This window comes from Haliotis rubra, unplaced genomic scaffold, assembly GCF_003918875.1.
Source record: "Haliotis rubra isolate DU_JTF1 unplaced genomic scaffold, ASM391887v1 Scf290, whole genome shotgun sequence".
In the NCBI taxonomy this organism is placed as follows: domain Eukaryota; kingdom Metazoa; phylum Mollusca; class Gastropoda; order Lepetellida; family Haliotidae; genus Haliotis; species Haliotis rubra.
Genome location: NW_025766958.1, coordinates 798,640 through 823,618, shown reverse-complemented (window position 1 = coordinate 823,618; position 24,979 = coordinate 798,640). Strand labels below are relative to the sequence as shown.

General features: G+C 39.6%; 1 protein-coding gene across 1 annotated transcript; it reads left to right on the top strand.

Moving 5' to 3' along the window:
* Window positions 1-1,289: 1,289 nt before the first annotated feature.
* On the top strand, window positions 1,290-23,931 carry LOC124281923 (coiled-coil domain-containing protein 149-B-like). The gene is given in 13 exon segments (XM_046717931.1): window positions 1,290-1,496; window positions 2,217-2,375; window positions 3,633-3,695; window positions 5,830-5,934; window positions 15,153-15,275; window positions 16,690-16,862; window positions 17,828-17,900; window positions 18,714-18,798; window positions 19,775-19,809; window positions 19,811-19,914; window positions 20,293-20,369; window positions 22,137-22,418; window positions 22,927-23,931. Coding segments are annotated over 13 exon segments (1,797 nt in total). The 5' UTR covers window positions 1,290-1,376; the 3' UTR covers window positions 23,325-23,931.
* Window positions 23,932-24,979: the final 1,048 nt, after the last annotated feature.

Sequence of the window (24,979 nt, the reverse complement as noted above, 5' to 3'; positions counted from 1 at the left end):
AAAGCCTAAAAACACATCCTGTTATGGCCTGTTTGAACAACAACATACAGCCTGTATTGCCTGCAGAAAGAGCCTAAAAACACATCCTGTTATTGCCTGTTTGAACAACAACATACATCCTGTATTGCCTGCAGAAAGAACCTATAACACACCCTGTTATTGCCTGTTTGAACAACAACATACAGCCTGGATTGCCTGCAGAAAAAGCCTAAAAACACATCCTGTTATTGCCTGTTTGAACAATAACAGTATACAGCCTGGATTGCCTACAGGAAGAGCTGAAAAATATGTTACTTTTTTACCTTCTGTTATACTAATTTGAACAACAGCATCTACTCTGGGGGCCAGTAGATGGCCCATAAAAACAGAGCATGAAAAACATGATTTTACATTACTTCAAGAGCATATTCTGAAAATATGATCCAATATTTAAACAACGGCATGCATCCTGGATTGCTTTTGAAAAGAGTTTAAAACAAGTTACTTTTTACCTTCTGTTACATGTTGTACAAGTATAATCCAATATTTTAAGCAACAGCATACACTTGACTGCTAAGGGAAAAAGAGCAGATGCTTCGATTTTACCTTCTGTCATTACAATGATTAACATAATGGAAAAAATAATCCAATATTTTGAACACCTGCATATAACTGGCCTGCCAACAGCAAGAACATTCAAGGACTTTATTTTTCAAGTCACATGATGTGCGATGTTGGAATATTGTAAAAATGTAATCCACTATTTGGACCCCTCGCATGTACTGCCCACAGCAAGAGCATTCAAGGACATTACTTTTTAACTCACCTCATATACCATGTTTAAATAATGAAAAAATGTAATCCTTGAAAATGGGCAGGCTCACATGAAGTTTACAGCCATGTGGTAAACACCTTCCTTGTGTTGTGATTGTGTGTGGTGCCTTCAGTTTCATGGGCGGCACAGCTTGGAGGTTTGACGTGGGTCTCGGATATTGATGGCTATAAACATGAAGGACAGCCTGTTGAGATATCAGATCCTGCTTGTATGGATGACGACAGACAAGCTGTGATTGCCAAGGTGGCCTTAATTCAGATGGATTACTGATTGGACTGAACAGAGAGGTGGTACACTCACCTGAATTTCTTGTTGTTGATTCTTATTCTCCTGCTAATCTTGAACGGTTCTACAGACAACTTAATCAATGATGATGCTCAAGAAGATCTCTTACACTGATGTTCCATGGAATATTTTCTGATTGATTTGTGTAATTTGTCTGAACCTAAAAATCCTGAACTGTGAATCCCTAACAAGCAGAAGACATGTTATGATCATCATGATCATGAACATTTGACTTCTTGGCTTCTTCAAGTCATCGTTTTCATTTGTATGTGACCCAATGTTCACACCCACTACACTGACTTCTCCAATGGCAAATCTTCCGCTACTGGACAGGGAGGATGAGAGGAGGACTCTCCTTGGTCCGGAGGATATGCAGAACCTCGAGATCTACATTGAGGTGTGGACAGGTTTTTGAAAATGTATCCAAGCATAGTGCAAGGAGACTTTCCTTGAATTACATGTCTTAGCGTTGATGGTAGTGATGTCAGATCATGTGGCCATTCTGGCAACGGGGAAAGTAATGGCTTGTGTGTAGCACTGCTGCATGGTTAGACTAGGTCCCTAGCAACCATTGCTTACTGTGAGAGGTGACTTACTTGATTGGTACTTTAGCTCGGTGATTTTGCTGTGTGTGAAAACAGCACATTGGTATCAAGTGTTCCTTGTAATATCAGTCACAGGTTTGTCTGGTCCAGACTTGTTTATTTAACGGTCGCTCTCATAAAGTTTGTTTGTTTGGTGTTTTACACCACACTCGGTAGTATCCCAGCTATATGGCGGCAGTCTGTAAATAATCGTGTCTGGACCAGACAATCCAATGATTGATATGAGCATTGATCTACTCAGCTGGGATATGATAACATGTGTCAACGAAGTCAATCTCCCAATTGCGTAGATTGATGCTAATGCTGTTGATAACGGATTGTCTGGTCCAGGCTTGATTGTTTACAGTCCGCCGCCATAGAGCTGGAATATTGCTGAGGGTGGCATTAAACAACAAACCAACCAACCAACCAATCCTCTGTCATACTGCTGGAGTATTGCTAAGAGCAGAGTCAAACCCACCTCACTCACTCCTACATTAGGAAGCCTGTCATTGGTGGATGTTGTGTTTCAGTTCCAGATCTGCCGGCGGAAGCTGGAGAGCAAGAACGAGGCGCTGATGATCCTGAAGAAGGAGATGGATGAGTGCCGGAGTGAGCGCGACCAGTTCAAGCTGATGGCCGAGCAGCTCCGGGAACGCTACCAGGCATTCAAGAAACAGCTTGTGGGATCAGTGAGTGTCTTGAAGCTTTGTTCATTGTTGTTCGAGGACGGTTGGGTGGCCTAATGGTTATGGCGTTTGCTCCACCATGCCAAAGGTCCAGGTTCCATTCCCCACATGGGCACATTTCATTGTTCACGTTTCAGGGTAGGTGTCCAAATTAGTATGTTTCATTCATGATGATGGATTGTGGTTATCAGGGCAGTGACATTCTGTGTCACAAATATTCAGTCAGGAGTTGATATATTAATCGTTATATTCAGTGAAACGAATTACATTCTTTGACATGTTTTGACCCTGTTGACATTTAGCATGACAGTGACCAGTCAAATTAAATGCATACAATTGCTGTCTATTATCCTGCCTGGCTTGGATAAATTCCATTTTGCATATCTTGCTTTCAAAAATTTCAATTGTAACATTACTATCGACTATCTAACTCTAACCTATCTTAGAAAAGAACCACTTCTTGAATTCAATGAATGTGAACTTTTGTATATGTTGACCTGGAATGAAGCTGGTAACATTCAGTCACATTCATATACTTGGAATATTGTTGACTGTGGCATTAAAGAACAACCAAAAGACATATAACATGTTTCAAAATAATGTGAACAAGACCTGGAGTAAAGGCCTGTTGCTATTGATAGTTGCCCTAGACCTTTAGAGTTGTGTTGCAAAGTATATTTGGAGGCAGTGTGCAAAATAGTTTCCAAATTTTGAAAGTTAATAGCCCACAAAATAATTCACTAGCCTGAAATCTGAATGTAGAAACTGAGCAAAAGATTACAAAAATAGATTAGAGAGAATAAGATATTGTCGCCATAACATGGGTTTCATCATTAAGCTGCTGATATGATGACCAGTTTTGTCAGACCATAATCTTGATGATTTAAAAGTTTAATATAAATTAACAAGTCGGAGAGAGTGGAGATTTACTGGCCCGACTGAATGTTTACTTGCCACGGGCTAGCGGGCCAGTGGCTATTTCGCACACTGTTTGGAGGAAGAAACAAAAGCTAATTAGGTGAGGAATGTTTCGAGAGCTGATGACTTATTGTTAGAGCTCTCAAGTGTATAACGATCTGGTGGTTGCAATTTGACTTGTGTCAAACCAATGAAAGTTGCTCATGATATCGACCTTTGGTTTGATATGCCTAAATTTGATTATATCATATATGTAGTTATATATACAATAAGACTACAGTATATACTAATATTCCCACACATGTATACCTCTGTGTCACACTATTTATTTCATCGATACAGTCTCCAGCCGGCCTTGCCAACAACCACCACGACGCAGGTTACTACATGGACATGCAGAATCAGGTACTTGTGTACTCATGTAGCTTCAGTCTGTGCTAAATGGGAGGTGTCGTATTGGATAAACATTCACTCATTAAGACAAAGACCCGGGTTCGATTCCCCACATGGGTACAATGTGTGAAACCCATTTCTGGTGTCCCCTGCCGTGTTATTGCCTAAATATTGCTAAAAGCGGCTAAAACCCAACCCAACTCACTCACTGTGCCAAACATTGATCAGTCTACAATATCTAACTTGTATCGTGGAGTTGACAATCTCGAATAAACGTTGATCAGTCTACAATATCTAACTTGTATCGTGGAGTTGACAATCTGGAATAAACGTTGATCAGTCTACAATATCTAACTTGTATCGTGGAGTTGACAATCTCGAATAAACGTTGATCAGTCTACAATATCTAACTTGTATCGTGGAGTTGACAATCTCGAATAAACGTTGATCAGTCTACAATATCTAACTTGTATCTTGGAGTTGACAATCTCGAATAAACGTTGATCAGTCTACAATATCTAACTTGTATCTTGGAGTTGACAATCTCGAATAAACGTTGATCAGTCTACAATATCTAACTTGTATCGTGGAGTTGACAATCTCGAATAAACGTTGATCAGTCTACAATATCTAACTTGTATCTTGACAATCTCGAATAAACGTTGATCAGTCTACAATATCTAACTTGTAATAAACGACAATCTGAATAAACAGTCTACAATATCTAACTTGTATCTTGGAGTTGACAATCTCGAATAAACGTTGATCAGTCTACAATATCTAACTTGTATCGTGGAGTTGACAATCTCGAATAAACGTTGATCAGTTGATTCATGCACTTTGAGCATGCTCTTACTTAATCTTGTTTTTGTTGCATGTTGATCAGATTGTGTTGTTGATGGGTCCATCATGTCTGGCTATAAATGTGTTGCATTATCACAGAGATACGTTCACAAAGATAAGTGAAATGCACAATTGATATGTGAAGCACTTTTACCATTGTTCTGTTGTTGGGTAATCCCATACGGTATAGGGCCCATGCTTGCCACAAAAAGTCACTTAAATAGGGGTTGATATCAATGGTTCGATGTGTTTCATATTACCTTGACTGTAATGATCAATACTCATGCTATCAAGCCAGTCTCGTCCCACCTTCACTCACTGCAGGCTGATCAGATATATGTTCCTTGTCATATTCTTGATTGCATCTGCTGACTTGGTTGACACGTGTCATCGTATCCCAATTGCTTAGATCGATGCTCTTGCTGTTGATCACTGGATTGTCTGGTCCAGTCTCAGTTATTTACAGACCGCCGCCATATAGCTGGAACATTGCTGGGTGCTGTGTAAAACTAAACTCACTCACTTGATTGCATATTGTCACATATCAGGGATAGAAATGCAACATTTATGATATTAGGTGTGCATATGTGAAAATAAGTGAGCCCATACTTTTGGAAGATCCTGTTGAACTTAAAACATGACAATGTTGTCATTTCAATTTAATGTAAATAAATCAGTAAACATCTTGGTATCCTGGAAAGAGCTGGATTTCCTGAACAGTCATGGCTGCAAGAATAGTTGCTTGTTTCATATTTCGTAAATACTCGTTAAATTAGTACCTGCATTCACACTCAGATGTCTCAAAAGTTCTTCCAATTCAGCAACAGGTAACTCTTGTTGGGCAAGGTGAAAGGCAGTAATAAATAATTAGGCAAGTCTTTCAAATTCTTTCTCACTGAGATATTTGATTCCCCAGGTTTCATTTTTTATGCAGTTTTGGCAAGCAAGCGAATGTTCATCACTTTCCATGAGTATTTCCAGTTTACTAGTTAGGAAACCTCTTTACCCAGAAACAAACCGATTTGGTTTACCATCCCTATTGACTGCACAACCAAAGTAGTATAAACCTTGCAGTAGATATAGTTTGGCACCAGTCACATTCAGTGCCATGGCATCCAAATTAAGTTCTGTTTTAATCACTTACAGATCTTGTTGAAAGAAGCCCTGATCCCTTGTCAGGAAATTGCTGCCATGCCTATGATTAACAGACTTGCCACGCCCACAATCAGCTGGTTTCCCTAATTTTAGAAAGTGAAGGAAATGAATGTCAGTTGTTCATTAACCAAGACTATTTTGTCTGTAGAGTCTGGTGAAGTTGTTGTGTGAGACGAAGGAGAACAACAAGTCGCTCCAGTTCGAGGCTGACGATCTTCGACAGAAACTGGCTGACGCACAGGGTGACATTAAGGTGAGTGTACTTGAACATGTCTCTGTGTTTCTGCTGCTGAAGAGATGACCCTAAAGATGAGGTGGACTGTGGGGTAGCCTAGTGGTTAAAGCGTTTGCTCGCATGCCGAAGACACGGGTTCGATTCCCCACATGGGTACAATGTATGAACCCCATTTCTGGTGTCCCCTGTCGTGATATTACTGGAATATTGTTGAAACTGTAAAAGCAGGGTAAAACTAAACTCACTCACTCACCTAAGATAGATATACATTATTCCATGGTTTGTGTCTGATCCATGTAAACCCTTAACAGTAATATCATCAGGATTTGAAGTCTAGTTTCTAAATTTGGGGACCTGTGAAGGTCCGTGTTAGAATATTGATCTTCAGTAACCCATGCTTGTCGTACGAGGCGACTAACGGGATCGGGTGGTCAGGCTCGCTATCTTGGTTGACACATGTCATCGGTTCCCAATTGCGCAGATCCATGCTCATGCTGTTGATCACTGGATTGTCTGGTCCGGACTCGATTATTTACAGACCGTTTCCATGTAGCTGGAATATTGCTGATTGCGGCATAAAACTAAACTCACTCAATCTAAATTTGGGATCTTCATTTAATAACATCTTTTGTAATCCATACCATACGTTGTTATGAACATCTTTTGTACATCATCATCATCATCATCATCATCATCATCATCATCATCAATATTTTTACTGGTTTTATAATGCAGGCACCCATTCCACAAAGTGATCATAGTGCTACAGTGATCGTAAGCCTGTGTAACAGTATGAGAGTTACGGTTACCTTAGCGCTAAGATCGCTTTGTAAAATGGGGCCCAGGCCCTCAAACCTGTATATACACTACATAGTACAGCTAGGGACACAGAACACCATCCTATAGTCTCTCTCTATAAAAGATTGTTACTCAAAACTTATCTTGATCTCACAAGTGAGAAGCCTGATACATTTTCTCCAACCTATAAGACTGATTTATACAACATGATAAGAATAGAGATGTTATTACCTGCCTATTGATTTCGTGAAATTGGTGCTGTCACAGATTTGTGTCGTACGTCATATGTCAACATTACCATACAATATTTCTGATGGGGCACAGATGGAAGTCAATTGATTTAGTTGATATCAATAGTTTGGTCAGGTATATAACAACAACATGTTGGAGAGTTGTTTTCATAGGGTGATAAAATGCAGTCAAGTTTTTACCTGCATAGGATTTTGTTGAATATGTCATCGCTTGACTTAGTCTGCATGTCAAGTCACAGCCAGGTTGTGAATGTTATAAATCGGTGCGGTCATCAATTATTTGTTTTTTGGGACTCATGGTGTGATTAAGACTGCACATATTGAAACAGGGCTCCAGATAATTTTTCAACATCAGGAGTACGTATTCCTTATTTTTGCAGTATAGGAGTACTTGAAAACCTTAAGAGTACAATTCGAGTACTGAATGGAATTTAATGCAGTATCAGTAATCTTGTGTTTCGTTTCATATATGCACCACAACATTGCTACTCTTGTGTAAATGGAGCAATAAACAATAAAATAATACGTTTTCAGATAAATACATCTGTAAATCATTCTGAGACCATACACCACTGGTGTGGTGCGTATCCGCTATGTTTTCTAAATTATTTCCCACCGTATCATGCATTTTTTTTAGCCATACATACGCCGATACAGCCCTTATCTGGAGCCCTGTTGAAACATATGTTATATTTGGGATTACACATTCTCAGATTACCAGATTTCTCAGATTAACTAGATTACCTGTCATCAGACTTCGCTATTTATGGAAGCTGCAGTGGCTAAGTGGGTTAAATGGCTGACTTTGTGAGTTGGCGATCAGGTGCCTGACTCTGAGAATGTGGGTTTGAATCCCAGATGGGAATCAACTTAACAAATAGTCTAGAATCTGTACTTTACTGAGAAGATGTAATCCAAAATAAAACATGTTGTATTTGATATCTTTCTCAGTGGCATTGTGTATTCATGCAAATATTGAAGCCATTTATTAAATACACTGAATGAATTAAATGTCTTCCTTCATAGTTTACACCTCCGTGTATGACATCAAGATATATCGGTAATAGCCCAAGGTCTGTCGAGAATATATTCTGGTAATCCAGAGCCTTGGATGATAGAATATCAAAATCCAATCATCACTGGACTCAGACAGATGTCACTCTCCAGGAAGTGAAAGATAGGATTCAGAAACGTGTGTTTGTCGAGTACACATTATAATCAATAAATGTGGGACCACTGTGATACATGTGGTTTTCTTTGCTCTCATCTTTCAGAGTAAAAATTGCAAGAGATTCCATGTCATTTGATTGGCTAACCAAGTACAGACTATATTATCAGATCAGTTGTAACTGAATCACAGGTAGATTAGGACAATGCAGGACAAAATGTGTACACAGCTGATAGCTATTTCTGGCTTAGTTTACTCATTGTAATATTTATCTATACACATAAAATTATGCCTTGCATTAGAGGAAATACAACGGAATGGTAAATTGTCTTTCGTGCAGTGATGTTAGATGAGTGATTTTAAATGGCAAGTTTCTTATTTTGATTTTCTATTGTTTGTTAACATTGGATGATATGGTGTACTTTTAGACTGGGCACAGTACACCGATTAACAGTTATACCATGCAGACAAGGGACGGTGGGGTAGCCTAGTGGTTAAAGCGTTTGATTGTTATGACGAAGACCCGGGTTCGATTCCCACATGAGCTTGCAATACAATAGTTCAATGTTCAAACAGTAATTGTCAACTAATGTCAAGTGTAAATGTAACGCTCAATTTGAAAAATAGATTTTAAGATATGGTGAATTTACTCAGATGTATGGAACATGTTATTTAAAGAATTTCGGCACAATCGGGCTGGCTTGCTGTAAATTTAGACCATCCATCAGAAATGTAGCCCATCTCGGGCAGTCGGACGGACCTTGTTTCATTGTCTCAGGATATATAGACAAGGAAGTATTATATAAGAAGTAAAAAAAAAATAGTTTGCACATGACAATTTAGAATTGTCATGGTTGCTATGTATTGCAATCTCTTATTTGTATAATACATGTACATGTTTTATTTGGGATTACACTTCCTCAGAAAAGTACAGTTTCTAGTACTTTTTGAGGATTGACTCCCATCCTTTAATGTCCGCAATGTTTTGTCTGTTTGTCTCTATTTCTATTGTATTTTAAGTTCACATCCCCTCAACCATGATTCTAGCCTTTATTCCAAGTATGATAAACATAAGGAGTGGCACCACATGTTACACTTGTCGCAAGCAGTTTTAAATATATGTAAAAATATGTAACAACCCACATTGTCTATAAGCTTATTTCAGCGTGTGAATGTTGTCTGATGCGTGGCTTAGACTATAGAATGCCCCCCATAGATGCAGTCAGTTTGACTCTGTCAAGGCTGAGAAATTATGTGCTATTGATATATAGGAGGTGGGGAAAATGTGGAAAGGTGTAACTTCGTCCATTATGGATAGAAACCGCTATTGATACACTAATGGCCTTAACATCTGTTACACATGTTTAATTATGAGCGTGTATGAAGGTTTTTTATTAGAATGGGAAATCGATGCATTTGTTCGCTTTGTCTTCTGAATGTGCATGAAAATGTTGATTTATGAATTTTGTCAATATCACCTTATTTTTCTTGGTAATAAATTAGCTACTAATTTCTTTGTACTTTAGATAAGCCTGTAGTGTACTTTTTGTAAGAATGTGATACACACATCAATAGTAGGGCCACCCTCAAATAGCAGGATCACGTTACCATACACTAGGCCATGATGTGATACACATCTAAAAAGCAGGATCATGTTACCATACACTAGGCCATGATGTGATACACATCTAAAAAGCAGGATCATATTACCATACACTAGGCCATGATGTGATACACATCTAAAAAGCAGGATCATGTTACCATACACTAGGCCATGATGTGATACACATCTAAAAAGCAGGATCATGTTACCATACACTAGGCCATGATGTGATGCACATCTAAATAGCAGGATCATGTTACCATACACTAGGCCATGATGTGATGCACATCTAAATAGCAGGATCATGTTACCATACACTAGGCCATGATGTGATGCACATCTAAATAGCAGGATCATGTTACCATACACTAGGCCATGATGTGATGCACATCTAAATAGTAGGATCATGTTACCATACACTAGGCCATGATGTGATGCACATCTAAATAGCAGGATCATGTTACCATACCTGGGTCATAATGTGATGCACATCTAAATAGCAGGATCATGTTTCCATACCTGGGTCATGATGTGATACACATCTAAATAGCAGGATCATGTAACCATACCTGGGTCACAATGTGATACACATCTAAATAGTAGGATCATGTTACCATACCTGGGTCATAATGTGATGCACATCTAAATAGCAGGATCATGTTACCATACCTGGGTCATAATGTGATGCACATCTAAATAGCAGGATCATGTTACCATACCTGGGTCATAATGTGATGCACATCTAAATAGCAGGATCATGTTACCATACCAGGGTCATGATGTGATACACATCTAAATAGCAGGATCATGTTACCATACCTGGGTCATAATGTGATGCACATCTAAATAGCAGGATCATGTTTCCATACCTGGGTCACAATGTGATACACATATAAATAGCAGGATCATGTTACCATACCTGGGTCATAATGTGATGCACATCTTAATAGCAGGATCATGTTTCCATACCTGGGTCATAATGTGATACACATCTAAATAGTAGGATCATGTTACCATACACTAGGCCACGATGTGATGCACATCTAAATAGCAGGATCATGTTACCATACCTGGGTCATAATGTGATACACATCTAAATAGCAGGATCATGTTACCATACCTGGGTCATGATGTGATACACATCTAAATAGCAGGATCATGTTACCATACCTGGGTCATAATGTGATGCACATCTAAATAGCAGGATCATGTTATACCTGGGTCATCATCTAAATAGCAGGATCATGTTACCATACCTGGGTCATGATGTGATGCACATCTAAATAGCAGGATCATGTTACCATACCTGGGTCATGATGTGATGCACTAAATAGCAGGATCATGTTACCATACCTGGGTCATAATGTGATGCACATCTAAATAGCAGGATCATGTTACCATACCTGGGTCATGATGTGATACACATCTAAAGGATCATGTTACCATACACTGGGCCATAATCGTGCAGGATCATGTTACCATACCTGGGTGATACACATCTAAATAGCAGGATCATGTTACATCTAAATGCACATCTATACTTGGGATCATGTTACATCTAAATAAATAGCAGGATCATGTTACCATGTGATGCACATCCTAGCAGGTCATAATGTGATGCACATCTAAATAGCAGGATCATGTTACCATACCTGGGTCATAATGTGATACACATCTAAATAGCAGGATCATGTTACATACCTGGGTCATAATGTGATGCAATAAATAGCAGGATCATGTTACATACCTGGGTCACAATGTGATACACACATCTAAATAGCAGGATCATGTTACCATATCTAAGGTCATAATGTGATGCACATCTAAATAGCAGGATCATGTTACCATACCTGGGTCATAATGTGATGCACATCTAAATAGCAGGATCATGTTACCATACCTGGGTCATAATGTGATACACATCTAAATAGCAGGATCATGTTACCATACCTGGGTCATAATGTGATGCACATCTAAATAGCAGGATCATGTTTCCATACCTGGGTCACAATGTGATACACATCTAAATAGCAGGATCATGTTACCATATCTTGGTCATAATGTGATGCACATCTAAATAGCAGGATCATGTAACCATACCTGGGTCATAATGTGATACACATCTAAATAGTAGGATCATGTTACCATACACTAGGCCATGATGTGATGCACATCTAAATAGCAGGATCATGTTACCATACCTGGGTCATAATGTGATACACATCTAAATAGTAGGATCATGTTACCATACCTGGGTATTGATGTGATACACATCTAAATAGCAGGATCATGTTACCATACCTGGGTCATAATGTGATGCACATCTAAATAGCAGGATCATGTTACCATACCTGGGTCATGATGTGATACACATCTAAATAGCAGGATCATGTTTCCATACCTGGGTCATAATGTGATGCACATCTAAATAGCAGGATCATGTTACCATACCTGGGTCATAATGTGATGCACATCTAAATAGCAGGATCATGTTTCCATACACTCAGGCTATGTGATGCATCTAAATAGCCATGTTACCATACCTGGGTCATGTGATGCACATCTAAATAGTAGGATCATGTTACCATATCTGGGTCACAATGTGATACACATATAAATAGCAGGATCATGTTACCATACACTAGGCCACGATGTGATGCACATCTAAATAGCAGGATCATGTTACCATACCTGGGTCATAATGTGATGCACATCTAAATAGCAGGATCATGTTACCATACCTGGGTCATATGTGATGCACATCTAAATAGCAGGATCATGTTACCATACCTGGGTCATACATGGGTCATGATGTGATACACATCTAAATAGCAGGATCATGTTACCATACCTGGGTCACAATGTGATACACATATAAATAGTAGGATCATGTTACCATACACTAGGCCACGATGTGATGCACATCTAAATAGCAGGATCATGTTACCATACACTAGGCCACGATGTGATGCACATCTAAATAGCAGGATCATGTTACCATACCTGGGTCATAATGTGATGCACATCTAAATAGCAGGATCATGTTACCATACCTGGGTCATGATGTGATACACATCTAAATAGCAGGATCACGTAACCATACCTGGGTCATAATGTGATACACATCTGAAAAGGGGGATCATGTTTCCATACACTAGGCGGGTTGTGATACACATCTAAATAGCAGGATCATGTTACCATACCTGGGTCATAATGTGGTGCACATCTAAATAGCAGGATCATGTTTCCATACACTAGGCAACGATGTGATGCACATCTAAATAGTAGGATCATGTTACCATACACTAGGCCATGATGTGATGCACATCTAAATAGCAGGATCATGTTACCATACCTGGGTCATAATGTGATACACATCTAAATAGTAGGATCATGTTACCATACCTGGGTCATAATGTGATGCACATCTAAATAGCAGGATCATGTTATCATACCTGGGTCATAATGTGATGCACATCTAAATAGCAGGATCATGTTACCATACACTAGGCCATGATGTGATGCACATCTAAATAGCAGGATCATGTTACCATACCTGGGTCATAATGTGATGCACATCTAAATAGCAGGATCATGTTACCACACTGGGCCTTGATGTGATTCACATCTAAATAGCAGGATCATGTTACCATCCACTAGGTCATAATGTGATGCACATCTAAATAGCAGGATCAGGTTACCATACCTGGGTCATAAATAATGTGATCACATCTAAATAGCAGGATCATGTTACCATACCAGGGTCATGATGTGATACACATATAAATAGCAGGATCATGTTTCCATACCTGGGTCATAATGTGATGCAGACCTAAATAGTAGGATCACGTTATCATACACTACTAACTTGTTTTTTACTGATTACAGTGTACGATAACATTCGCTCACTAACCCTGATTGTTATTATCCCCAGCAACAACGAAGTTGCAGGGAATATAGAAACGAGTTCTGTCCGTCCGTGCGTCCATCACACTCTGTCCGAAGCATATCTCCTAAACTATTTGTGATAGCTTAACCAAACTTGGTACACATGTCAACCATGGCCCCTAGATGTGCCTTTTGGGGGTTAGACCCAGATTTTTTTGTGGTTTCCATGGAAACGTGACTTAGGCTGTGGCTATGAGGATGTGATCTTGTCCAGAGCAGATCTCCTAAACTATACATGCTAGCTTCATCAAACTTGGTACACATATAAAACATGATCCCTAGATATGCCTTTTGGGGGTTAGACCCAGACATGAATTATATTTTTATCCCCCGCAACGCGTTTTGCGGGGGGTATTAAAATGGACTCCGATCGTCGTATGTCGCAAGTGCGGCGCGTCCGTGGCGTCAGGTAACATTTGTCTTTTCCCGAGCAGAACTCGTTCACTATTTCTTCACCAAACTTGGCACATAGATAGATCTGGTGGTGTACTGGTGCCTTTTGGTAGTTTTGAAATTCTAAATTTGTCTTTCCATGGCAGCAGAACTCTAAATTAGTGGTAGTGCAAAACCGTTCATTATTTCTTCACCAAACTTGGCACATAGATAGATCTGGTGGTGTACTGGTGCCTTTTGGTAGTTTTGGAATCTTGAATAAAATATTTTTGGCGTTTCCATGGCAACAAGTTTGACATAGACTGAAATTGGTGATAGTGCTCCTTTCTGGAGCAGAACTTTAAAAACCTTTCAATACTCTCCTTCCACTTTTCTATATACACACCTAAATATTTGACATAATCATAACTCGTAGACATAATCATGAAGAGTATTTTGCCATTGCGGGGGATATTGATGACTTTGTCTTCTTGTTTGTGGTTGCCATGGAAACATGACTTAGGCTGTGGCTATGAGGATGTCATCTTGTCCAGAGCAGATCTCCCAAACTATACATGCTAGCTTTATCAAACTTAGTACACATATCAAGCATGATCCCTAGATGTGCCTTTTGGGGGTTAAACCCAGATATGAATTTTATATTTTGGTGTTCATGGAAACATGACAGCCTGTGGCTATGAGGGATGTCATCTTGTCCAGAGCAGATCTCCCAAACTATACATGCTAGCTTTATCAAACTTAGTACACATATCAAGCATGATCCCTAGATGTGCCTTTTGGGGGTTAAACCCAGACATGGACTTCATTTTTTTGTGGTTTCCATGGAAACATGACTTAGGCTGTGACTATGAGGATGTCATCTTGTTGCATTTCCATGGCAACAAGCTAGGCTTCAACTGAATTTGGTGGTAGTGCTCCTTTCTGGAGCAGATCTTAAAAACCTTTCAATACTCTCCTTCTACTTTGCTGTATACACTCCAAAGCATTTGACATAATCATAAACCAGTAGACATATTCATAAAGAGTATTTTGCCGTTGCGGGGGATATTGATGACTTTGTCTTCTTGTTTTACAGTTATTACGAGAGCAGATCGCCAGACAGAGAGTGGGCACAACCGATGAAGGGATCAACACACGACACTTCCCAGCGTACGAGAGAGAGGATCTGGTGGCTCAGCTCGAGGCAGCCAGAGAACAGGTCAGTGTGGTCTTGGCTTGGTCAGCTGAGACATCAATGATCATGAGTGTCTGCAGTTCCTTGTATAAGGGGTGCCGATGTCTTGGATAATAAAGTGCCTGAACATTATTGTAACTTGGCTACCACCTTGCCTTGGATCAAAACTTAAGAAATCTAGTATCATGTCTGTGTCAAGACATACTTTGGACGTGTATAACATGAGAAGCTTGTTTCATTCCACCATGCCAAGTTTGAAAGCCGTAAAACTAATCCAGTTTCATTCATGTAATGTGTGAAAATGTATTTCGAAATTAATGAGTGACAGATAATTCACAATTCCTCATAGGTCATATTGTCTATCTGACAGTCAGCCCACTTATGCTTATGGGCTGTGTACATTATGTTCCTATTTGAATACATATAGCCATGTCTGCTTTATCTGATGTAATAGAATGAGTTTGTAAGTCAAATGAACCTTATGAACTTTGTGAAAGACTGCCAATGTAATCTGAGCAGTCATTGACCAGAACACTTGCTGGGGCCTAAAAAAAATGTTGTGATTCTGATTAACCGACTGACCCTTGAACTCTGGTGCCGACCCTATTTTTTTTATGAATAAAATATGCATTAAGATGCCATTGATTTTTCTCTGCACCAACAGACATTGGTCATTCTGATAGAAAAAGTCGACATGATGGCCGCAAGTTTGTACTTTACTTCTAAAAAAAATGTAAAAAAAAAAAATCCTACCTACCTACCTAAATTACAAAGAGTCTGTAATCGAAACCACAACATTTTTTTTCATTTGGCCTGGTCACCCTTTTGCTTGAACCAGGCTGTATCTTGATTTGGTCAGAATAGAGACTACAGCAAAGAGAAGCTGTGTGTCATTGAGGATGATAGGGGAATAACTTGTACAAATTGATGAAGTATTGATGATGGATATGGCATGTGATGCTGTGGATTGTACAGGTCACTAGTCAGGTGAAGTAACTCAGTGTTGATCACAGAGTTGTTCTTAGTTCACCAGTTTGCTGGAATTTTTATCCCAATGCTGAAGCGTATGTGGGGCGGTGGGGTAGCCTAGTAGTTAAAGCGTTCGCTCGTCACGTCGAAGGCCTGAGTTCGATTCCCCACATGGGTACAATGTGTGAAGCCCATGTTTTGTGTCCCCTGCCATGATATTGCTGGAATATTGCTAAAACCACACTCACTCACTCACTGAAGCACATGTAGCATATTTTGGTGTCTCCTAAGGCAAGTGGATTTTACAGAAATCTATCATTGTCCGCTTAGCAATGAATGAGTACCCTGAAGGATGGAAGTATTATCTAATCCACTAATTGGGGAAATAATGAGGCCTTTGAGCATGCTTTCAGTTGTGGATTTGGTGCAATATACACATGTACTGATAGTGATTATTATTTGTTGGCAGTATGTGCAGCTTGAGAGGGATCTGCAGCAGGTGCTTGACGAGAAGGAGGAGCAGGTGACAGAGAGGGACGCCTACAAGACCAAGTACGAGCGCCTCAATACAGAACTCAACTACATCCTCAAAGGCGATGAGAAGAAAATTGTGGATATTGATGCTTTGGTTAATGAAAACAAGTAAGCTTAAAAGTATTTCTCAGTAGTTGCTGATAATTTTTTTATGGGTGGCAGTGAATGACTGAGTGGTCCTCAGTTCATCATCCCTGTCATAAAAAATCTGATTGATGGACGGGCCATGTGGTCTGTAAATACTTGGGTTGGGCAGGACAATCCAGTGATTGACATCATGAGCATCAATCTACACAAATGGGATAAGCTGACGTGTCAACCAAGTCAGCGAGCCTTACCACCAGATCCTGTTAGCTGACTCTTGCGACAAAGATGGGGTACTGAAGACCAATTCTAATTCAGGTTGTCTGGTCCAGACTCGACCGCTGCTATATGGTTGGAATATTGCTGAGTGCCGTGTTAAAGGACAAACAAAAATGACAAGTATTTCTGTTTCAACATTAACTTTCTCTTATGTCTGATGGGGCTGTGGGGTAGCCTAGTGGTTAAAGCGTTGGCTCGTCACGCCGAAGACCCTGGTTCGATTCCCCACATGGGTACAATGTGTGAAGCCCATTTCTGGTATCCCGCCATGATATTGCTGGAATATTGCTAAAAGCGGCGTAAAACCGAACTCACTCATGTCTGACCTCACTCCATCATTTTCTTTGAAGGTCCGGATTACAGTTGATCTTCAGTAACCCATGCTTGTCGTAAGAGGCGACTAACGGGATCGGATGGTCAGACTTGCTGACTGGGTTGACACACATCAGCGTATCCCAATTGCGCAGATCGATGTTCATGCTGTTGATCACTAGATTGTCTGGTCCAGACTCGATTATTTACAGACCGCCACCATATAGCTGGAATATTGCTGAGTGCGGCGTAAAAACTAAACTCACTCACTCATTTTCTTTGAGGATGTGTATCTGTGGTTGAGTAAATGTAGACTGGTGATGGTTTCTAGCATGCCGGTGACTAAATGCTAGATCCACCTGATACTGTGTTTCTTACTGTCTGCTTGTCTGGTGCAGGTATCTCCTGGAGAGGCTGAAGCAGATGGAGGAGGAGAAGACGATGGCCATGGCGACAGTCTCCAAGTACAAGGTGATGATACATAGTTAACCAGGATGACATGCTAGTGTGAGGTAGTTGACAGATGTTATTGTCAGAGTGGTGGAGTATAGTCCTGTGTACAGCACAGCTGACCAATCAGGTGCAGTTAAGGAACATTGGCTGTGGAGAGATGTTGAGATAGTGAATGTCTTCAGCAGTGGATTCCTGGTGTTTCCTAAGGCTTTAGGGCTTAGGCATATGTGACATGTTTGGGATTATACTTTCTCAGTAAAGTACAGATTTGGGTACCTTTGGTGGGTTGAGTCCCATGTTTGGTTTGTACATACATTGTCCAAGTCAGGCACCTAATCCCCAGCACACAAAGTCAGCCATCTAACCCAATCAGCCATCTAACCCACTCAGCCAGTTGTCCATTTTGTTGAAGCTGCAGGGGCTGAGTGGGTTAGATTGCTGACTTTGGATGCTGTCAGTTAGATGCCTGACTCTGAGAGTGTGGATTCGAACCCTGAATGTTACATTTGACCACTTTCTATATGGCGTTATGTATTCATAAGCACATGTTGTACATATGGGTCTCATAATAGGGAGAGTGACTTTCTTCAGAATATGTCTCTGTTCATAGGTACCCGGTAGGATGAGATGGTCATGTGCCTGTTAACCTTCTAGCACCTCAAAGCAGCTTGGGTTGTATACTCCTCAGGGAGCTGAGAATGGAAATTTAGAGTACACAGATCCATTGACTGGGGTTCTAATGTGTCAGGATGGGTCTGTTGCTTTATGAATGGATTCAGTCGTGTGTTTATGTAGACCGAATGTGTTGTAACTGAGTATTGACTTTTCTAGAGCATGCTGGAGAGGAAGAAGAACAAGGGCATCCTGAAGCTTGGTCAGAGTCGGAGTGGTGGACTGGTCATCTCACAGAAACAAGGTAGGGTTCTCATGTAATGGTACACAAGTGGTTGAGTGAGTTTAGTTTTATGCCGCACTCAGCAATATTCCAGCTATATGGTGGCGATCTGTAAATAATCGTGTCTGGACCAGACAATCCTGTGATCAACAGCATGAGCATCGATCTACGCAATTGGGAACCAATGACATGTGTCAACCAAGTCAGCAAGTCTGACCACCCGATCCCGTTAGTTGCCTCTACGACAAGCATTGGTTACTGAAGGTTCATTCTAACCCGGATCTTGACGGGTACATGGTACACAAGTATCAAGTGAATGAAACATGGACATCAATGGACAAAATGATTGATCATATTAATGGATGAATTAATGAACAGAATGCTTGATGAATTGATGGTTGAATTAATGGAGGGAGAAATCAATCGATGAATGTATGTTTAAATTGGCAGATGAATTAATGAATGAATTGATTATGGACTCATGGATCCACTAATTTCCACATGAATAATTAATTTATGAATTAACAGATGAATTGATCAATCAGTTGATGGATAAATTGATAGATTACTTAACAGATGACTTCATAGATGAATTAAATGATCGATGACTTAATAGGTGAATTAATAGATAAATCACGGTTTTACCTTGAACTACAAAACTAGGGATCGAGGGGACCCCAGTTACTAATTTTGAGGGTTCTTACAGGAAGTGTTAGAGTTTTGTGAAGTATGACAGTACTGTAGAGCAATATACTGTAAGATGTAATAATTATGTTTGTATTAAAAGGGTATTTCATATTTATTCTGGAGAATGTTTGGTACAGTGAAAACTAATCTAGTGTGTATTTATTCTGCATCCAGTCTATACATTTGTTAGTTCTGGATGCATATGGCTGTGTCTTGTTAAACGTTGATAAATTAATAGATAATTGATACATTGATTGCTGAATTATTAAGCTGTATGCTGATGTTTGATGAGGCGCATGTGTGTCCACAGTTCAGCACATCCTGCAGAGTCAGGCTGGCATCCCGGGCCACACCGCAGTCGATGGCAGACCTCCAGGGGCTGTGCAGCGCTCTGCTGGACACCATCAACGACAAGAGTCTGGCGCTGTCCCATCAACGCAAGACAAACAAGTAATGCCTCTTTATTACATAGAGTATGTTCAACGTGTGTCACAGTGGCATCTTGTTGAGAAGTTAGATTAAGGGTACAAATAATACTGCATGAAAATAGAAGGAATAGTGTATGAATGCATAATATAACATGAAGACACAAACTCGTTGTTGGACGAATAATATAGGGGCGGTGGGGTAGCCTAGTGTTTAAGGTGTTCGCTCGTCACGCCGAAGACCCGGGTTCCATTCCCCACATGGGTACAATGTGTGAAGCCCATTTCTGGTGTCCCCTGCCGTGATATTGCTGGAATATTGCTAAAAGCGGCGAAAACTGAACTCACTCACTTACTCATAAAACAATGTTCTTTTCCAACACATTTTTCTTTGTCTGTCCAGAATTCTGGGGAACCGTGTGTCTGAACTGGAGAAGAAGCTGAAGACCCTGGAGGTGGCTGGGTTGTGGAACGTCCCAGGTAATCAGGGGTTCGAGGAAGGTGCGTAGATGACAATCTGACTAGGTGGAGGCTCATTTGATAGAGCATGCCAAGTCTACTTTCACCTCCTGGATGCAGAGCCCTGGAACCCTGCTGTTTCTCCTGTCTTATACCTTTGTCTTGATGGTATTGTATTGAAGGGATGTCGGGTCAAATATTCACTTGTATGGCAAAGGGAGAAGGATTGGGCAAAGAGCTACAAATGCATTTTGTCTCACTTCCATTATATCGCATGTTTTGAAAACCTGGGTTGTTTTTTGTGTGTGTGTGTGGTATTTTTAGCATGGGAGGAAAATTATTTATGTTATTTGTCACTTTATTAAAATTAAAAATCATTAGATTTTGCTTCAGTTTTGCTTAATACTTACCATGGCACATTCTTATGCATGATTGATTTTCCATCTCCTTTTATTCATATTTTTGTAATTATCAAAATTACTTTTTGTGATACACAGTTTCATAGTGTAAACTCCAGAGATGTGTAGATCCCAAGTGTAAGGGTTGGTTATAAAACTGTACGCACTTATCGTGTCTCTCATGGCGGGATTCAGACTTGATTATTTACAGACCGCCGCCATATAGCTGGAATATTGCTCAGCATGGCATAGAACTAAACTCACTCACTCTCTTGTAAAACTAGAACTTGGAGTAAGGAGACATAACAGTTGAGATGAGATGTTAACTCTGTTTAGTAGCTAAATTGCACAGCCTGCAGAAGATGCAAGGGTTCAGTTAGATTAACTGACCTCATTCCCAGTTCCTCCTTTGGATAGTACCCGTGAAGATATGGGTTAGAATTGATTTTCAGTAACCCTTGCTTGTCGTAAGAGGCGACTAATGGGATCTGATGGTCAGGCTCCCTGACTTTGGTTGACACATGTCATTGTACCCCAATTGCGTCGACCAATGCTCATGCTGTTGATCACCGGATTGTCTGGTCCAGACTCGCTTATTTACAGGCCGCCGTCATATAGCTGGAATATTACTGAGTGTGGCGTAAAACTAAACTCACTCACTCACTCTTTTGGATAGTTGATGAACAATTATAAGTTCTTTGTCAATGTTTCAGTCGCTTAACACAATACATCGTTCAATGCTCTTAGATTTTTTCTTCTTCATTTATTATTTTTATGCTTATGTTTCTTTATCTTCTTTTAAAAAAATAATTTTCATTGTCAACAATTGTATTAAATTGATGAAACTACCTGTGATTTGTTTTTCAAATATTAGTCCATTTTCAAAATCAGGATACCAGTATTAATCAGCCATGGTATTAAACGTAACTGAAATTCGGCATAGGTGTAGCTAATAGCTGGGCCTAAACATGACAACATGTATGTTTAATTGTTTATAATGAAGCTGAAATTTTACAGGTTTTTATCATCTAAAAATGCCCACCCCAATGTCATATTACTGGAAGTTTTGTTTTGCCAGTATTGAAGAAGTCACATTTGACCAGTAACAAGGCTTTACCAAGCTTAAGGATCATGTAAATGTAAATACAGTATAGGTCGATCCAAGTTCGTTTAGGGCGTCACTATTCTCCCTGAAACATCACTGTCCTAACCAACATCGTGGAAGTACTTTTCTTTTTTTCTCCAGAATTTTTGGCACATATTCCTCTTCAACTTCCTGTAGATGTGTGTTGTGTGTCATAAATTTATTTCTGCACAAGCCATTGAGCTACAGGGATACATGGCTCTACTTTTAACACTTATCTTCAACACAGCTCACTCGATATTACAGGAACTATCCAGAGTCTTGCCAAGCTGAAAGCAGAGTGTGAGGAGATGAAAATGCTGGTTCCCCGACAGATGTCTCAATCAAGTGAGAACTCTGACCAGAGGGACATCCTAGACAGCCTGGATTCGGACATCTCTTCAGTCTCATCCACGCCCAACATTAGCCCTGCTCACAAAGGTCAGACACCAGGGGGGACAACTCTGTTAATGGAAGACCTAGACTTGCTGCCCACTAAGGAAGAATGTATTCGAATAACGGACAAAGGAGAAGTTCAGTCTCTTCTAGGTAGGTCAGAGAAAGAAAATCTTAATTATTGCTGGATTTACAATGTATTGATGTATTGAATATTTCATCAGGTACGTGTATTAAGGGATGTCTGTGAATCTTGTGATTGCTACAAATCCATGAAGATCCAGGTTAGAATTGGACTTCACCAACCCATGCTTGTTGTTAGAGGAAACTAATGGGATGGGGTTGCCTGTTATTTTTTCAGGAAAATGTCCTTTGATAAAGGCACAGAAAGCTTAGCCGAAAACAATTAGGGACTGTTCATAATCTATAGCTAGAGGGTGATGATGATTTTTATGGACAAGCATGTACAATGTAAATGACTTTCCCGATAGCCACATATTTAATTGAAATAGCAAATGGCAGTTTCTCTTTAAATTTCACGAGCATGTTAAACTGACAATTTGAACTTCAATAAAATAAGTGATATTCAGCCATACTGACTCTTTAACTGCATCATATCATGACTAAACATGGAACTGAATATATACGACTATTCTTGCAGGCGATGGAGACTGTTCCAGTTTTAACATTCAGTGCAGTGGATCTAATGAAGATACTACTGATGAAAATCCTGAAGAGAGCATTGAAGAGGAGGTAACTCTTGATGATGTCGAAGACAAAGAGACAGCTGAAAAATTGAAAACATTAATGGAAGATGTGACAGCTAAAATCAAGGAACAGTCCCATGGTGACCAAAGCTCAAGGCAGTCAGACCCTGACGAAGATTACATAGACAATTGTGAAGATCCCTTGTTGAAATCAGAAACTGTTGAAAATGGCATTGATGACAGTAAGGGAGATAACTCTGATCAATCTGCTTCCCCTACTTGTGACCAACCTTTACTTGAGGAAAATGGCAGGCAGGACAATTCAGAATCATTGCATAATGTACAAGTGTAAATCCTTTTAATGAAAGTATTGTTATTTCATGATTTAATGAATGCTAAGATTGATGTGCAATGTTACATCCTGATCAGTTCAGAGATGTGTATACATAAAGATTATTAGTTGTGTCCAGTACCGTATTTTGTGTGTGATATAATTAGTGAAAATAATCGATGACTAAGGTTGTGGCAAGTCTCTGTTTCGTGTCATCATTTGACCCTGGTAGTTTTGTGTTAAACAATGAGTGTATAGAGAATCTGTTTGTTCAGACACCCTACTTTTCTTTAGCTTACCATTAAGAATATCTGCCTATGTATCATGCACTTACCCTACCCCTCTCCCTATTTCCATCGGGGCCTAGATGTCACTTCCTGGTTTTATGCTGCTTTTAGCAATATGGTGCAAGTATCATGATGAGGGACACCAGAAATGGGCCTCATACACTTTCTTAACTTCATGTAAAATATTTTAATTTCATTGGTCAATGACGCTTTAACAAGTTTCCGTGTGACCCTTCCCAGGACTTTTACCATGGGGGTAAGATAAATACGTTGTATGCTTCTCCCTCGGGGTAATACAGTCTGATGTACGCCTTTTTGTAGCAGTGTTACCCCTCACCTACCGGCTCAGCTGACACTGCTACAAAGAGGCGTACATCGGACCATATCACCCTCGAGAGAAGCATACAACTTATATTGTAGCAATGTGGGGAATTGAACCTGGGTCTTCAGTGCAATGAGTGAATGAATTGAACACTTGGCTACCCCACCGCTGTGACATCCTGACTCCAACCCAGCATCTGAGGACATGGAGTGTCTGCATTTTAAGTTCATTGGTTGTTTGATAAAAACAGATACTTTGTTATAGGTTGTCTGCTCTGCTCTGATGATATGGACACTTGTGAATCCCCGCATTCCTTACAACATGTACAATGGTGTGGTATAAAAGGTTTCTGCTGTAGTCCAGATAAGGGGAGTTTGTTATTTTGGAACTATTGAAGATGCCATATTTTTATTTTACTGTCATTGAAATCCCAAAGTCTTGTGATATGGTTGTGTTATACATGATTGTTGTTGTTATTATAGTCTGTTTGCAGTGAAAACATGCCGATGAATTTCACTTTAAACAAAAAAAATAAATCAAATTAAGTGAAATTAAGATTGCGAATCCACACAATTTTACCTTGCCAACTGAACATTTAAATCTCAGAGTTTTATTCAACTCAGGATAAAAGTTGTTTAACAAACGATCATAATTTCAAATCGCTATTATTGGTTTGTATTACAAAGGGGTAAGCGCAGTAGATGGAACAGTGAAACAAATGCACGTGCGGTAAGTGATGAGCGTTAACTTAGACCAACCCTACTTGTTCTCGGTGTTTCAGTTAATGTGCATGCCCCCTTGTAATACAAACCAATACTAGCGATTTGAAACTATGATCGTTTGTTAAATAACTTTTATCCTAAGTTGAATAAAATTCTGAGATTTGAATGTTCAATTGGCAAGGTAAAATTATGATGATTCGCAATCTTAATTTCACTTTATTCAATTTACTTTTTTGTTTAGAGTGAAATTCATCGGTATGTTTTCACTGCAAACAGAATATATCCTGAATGAAATCTTAACAGTAGATAATCATCATTGTGCCATTGGACTATTACATCTACTCA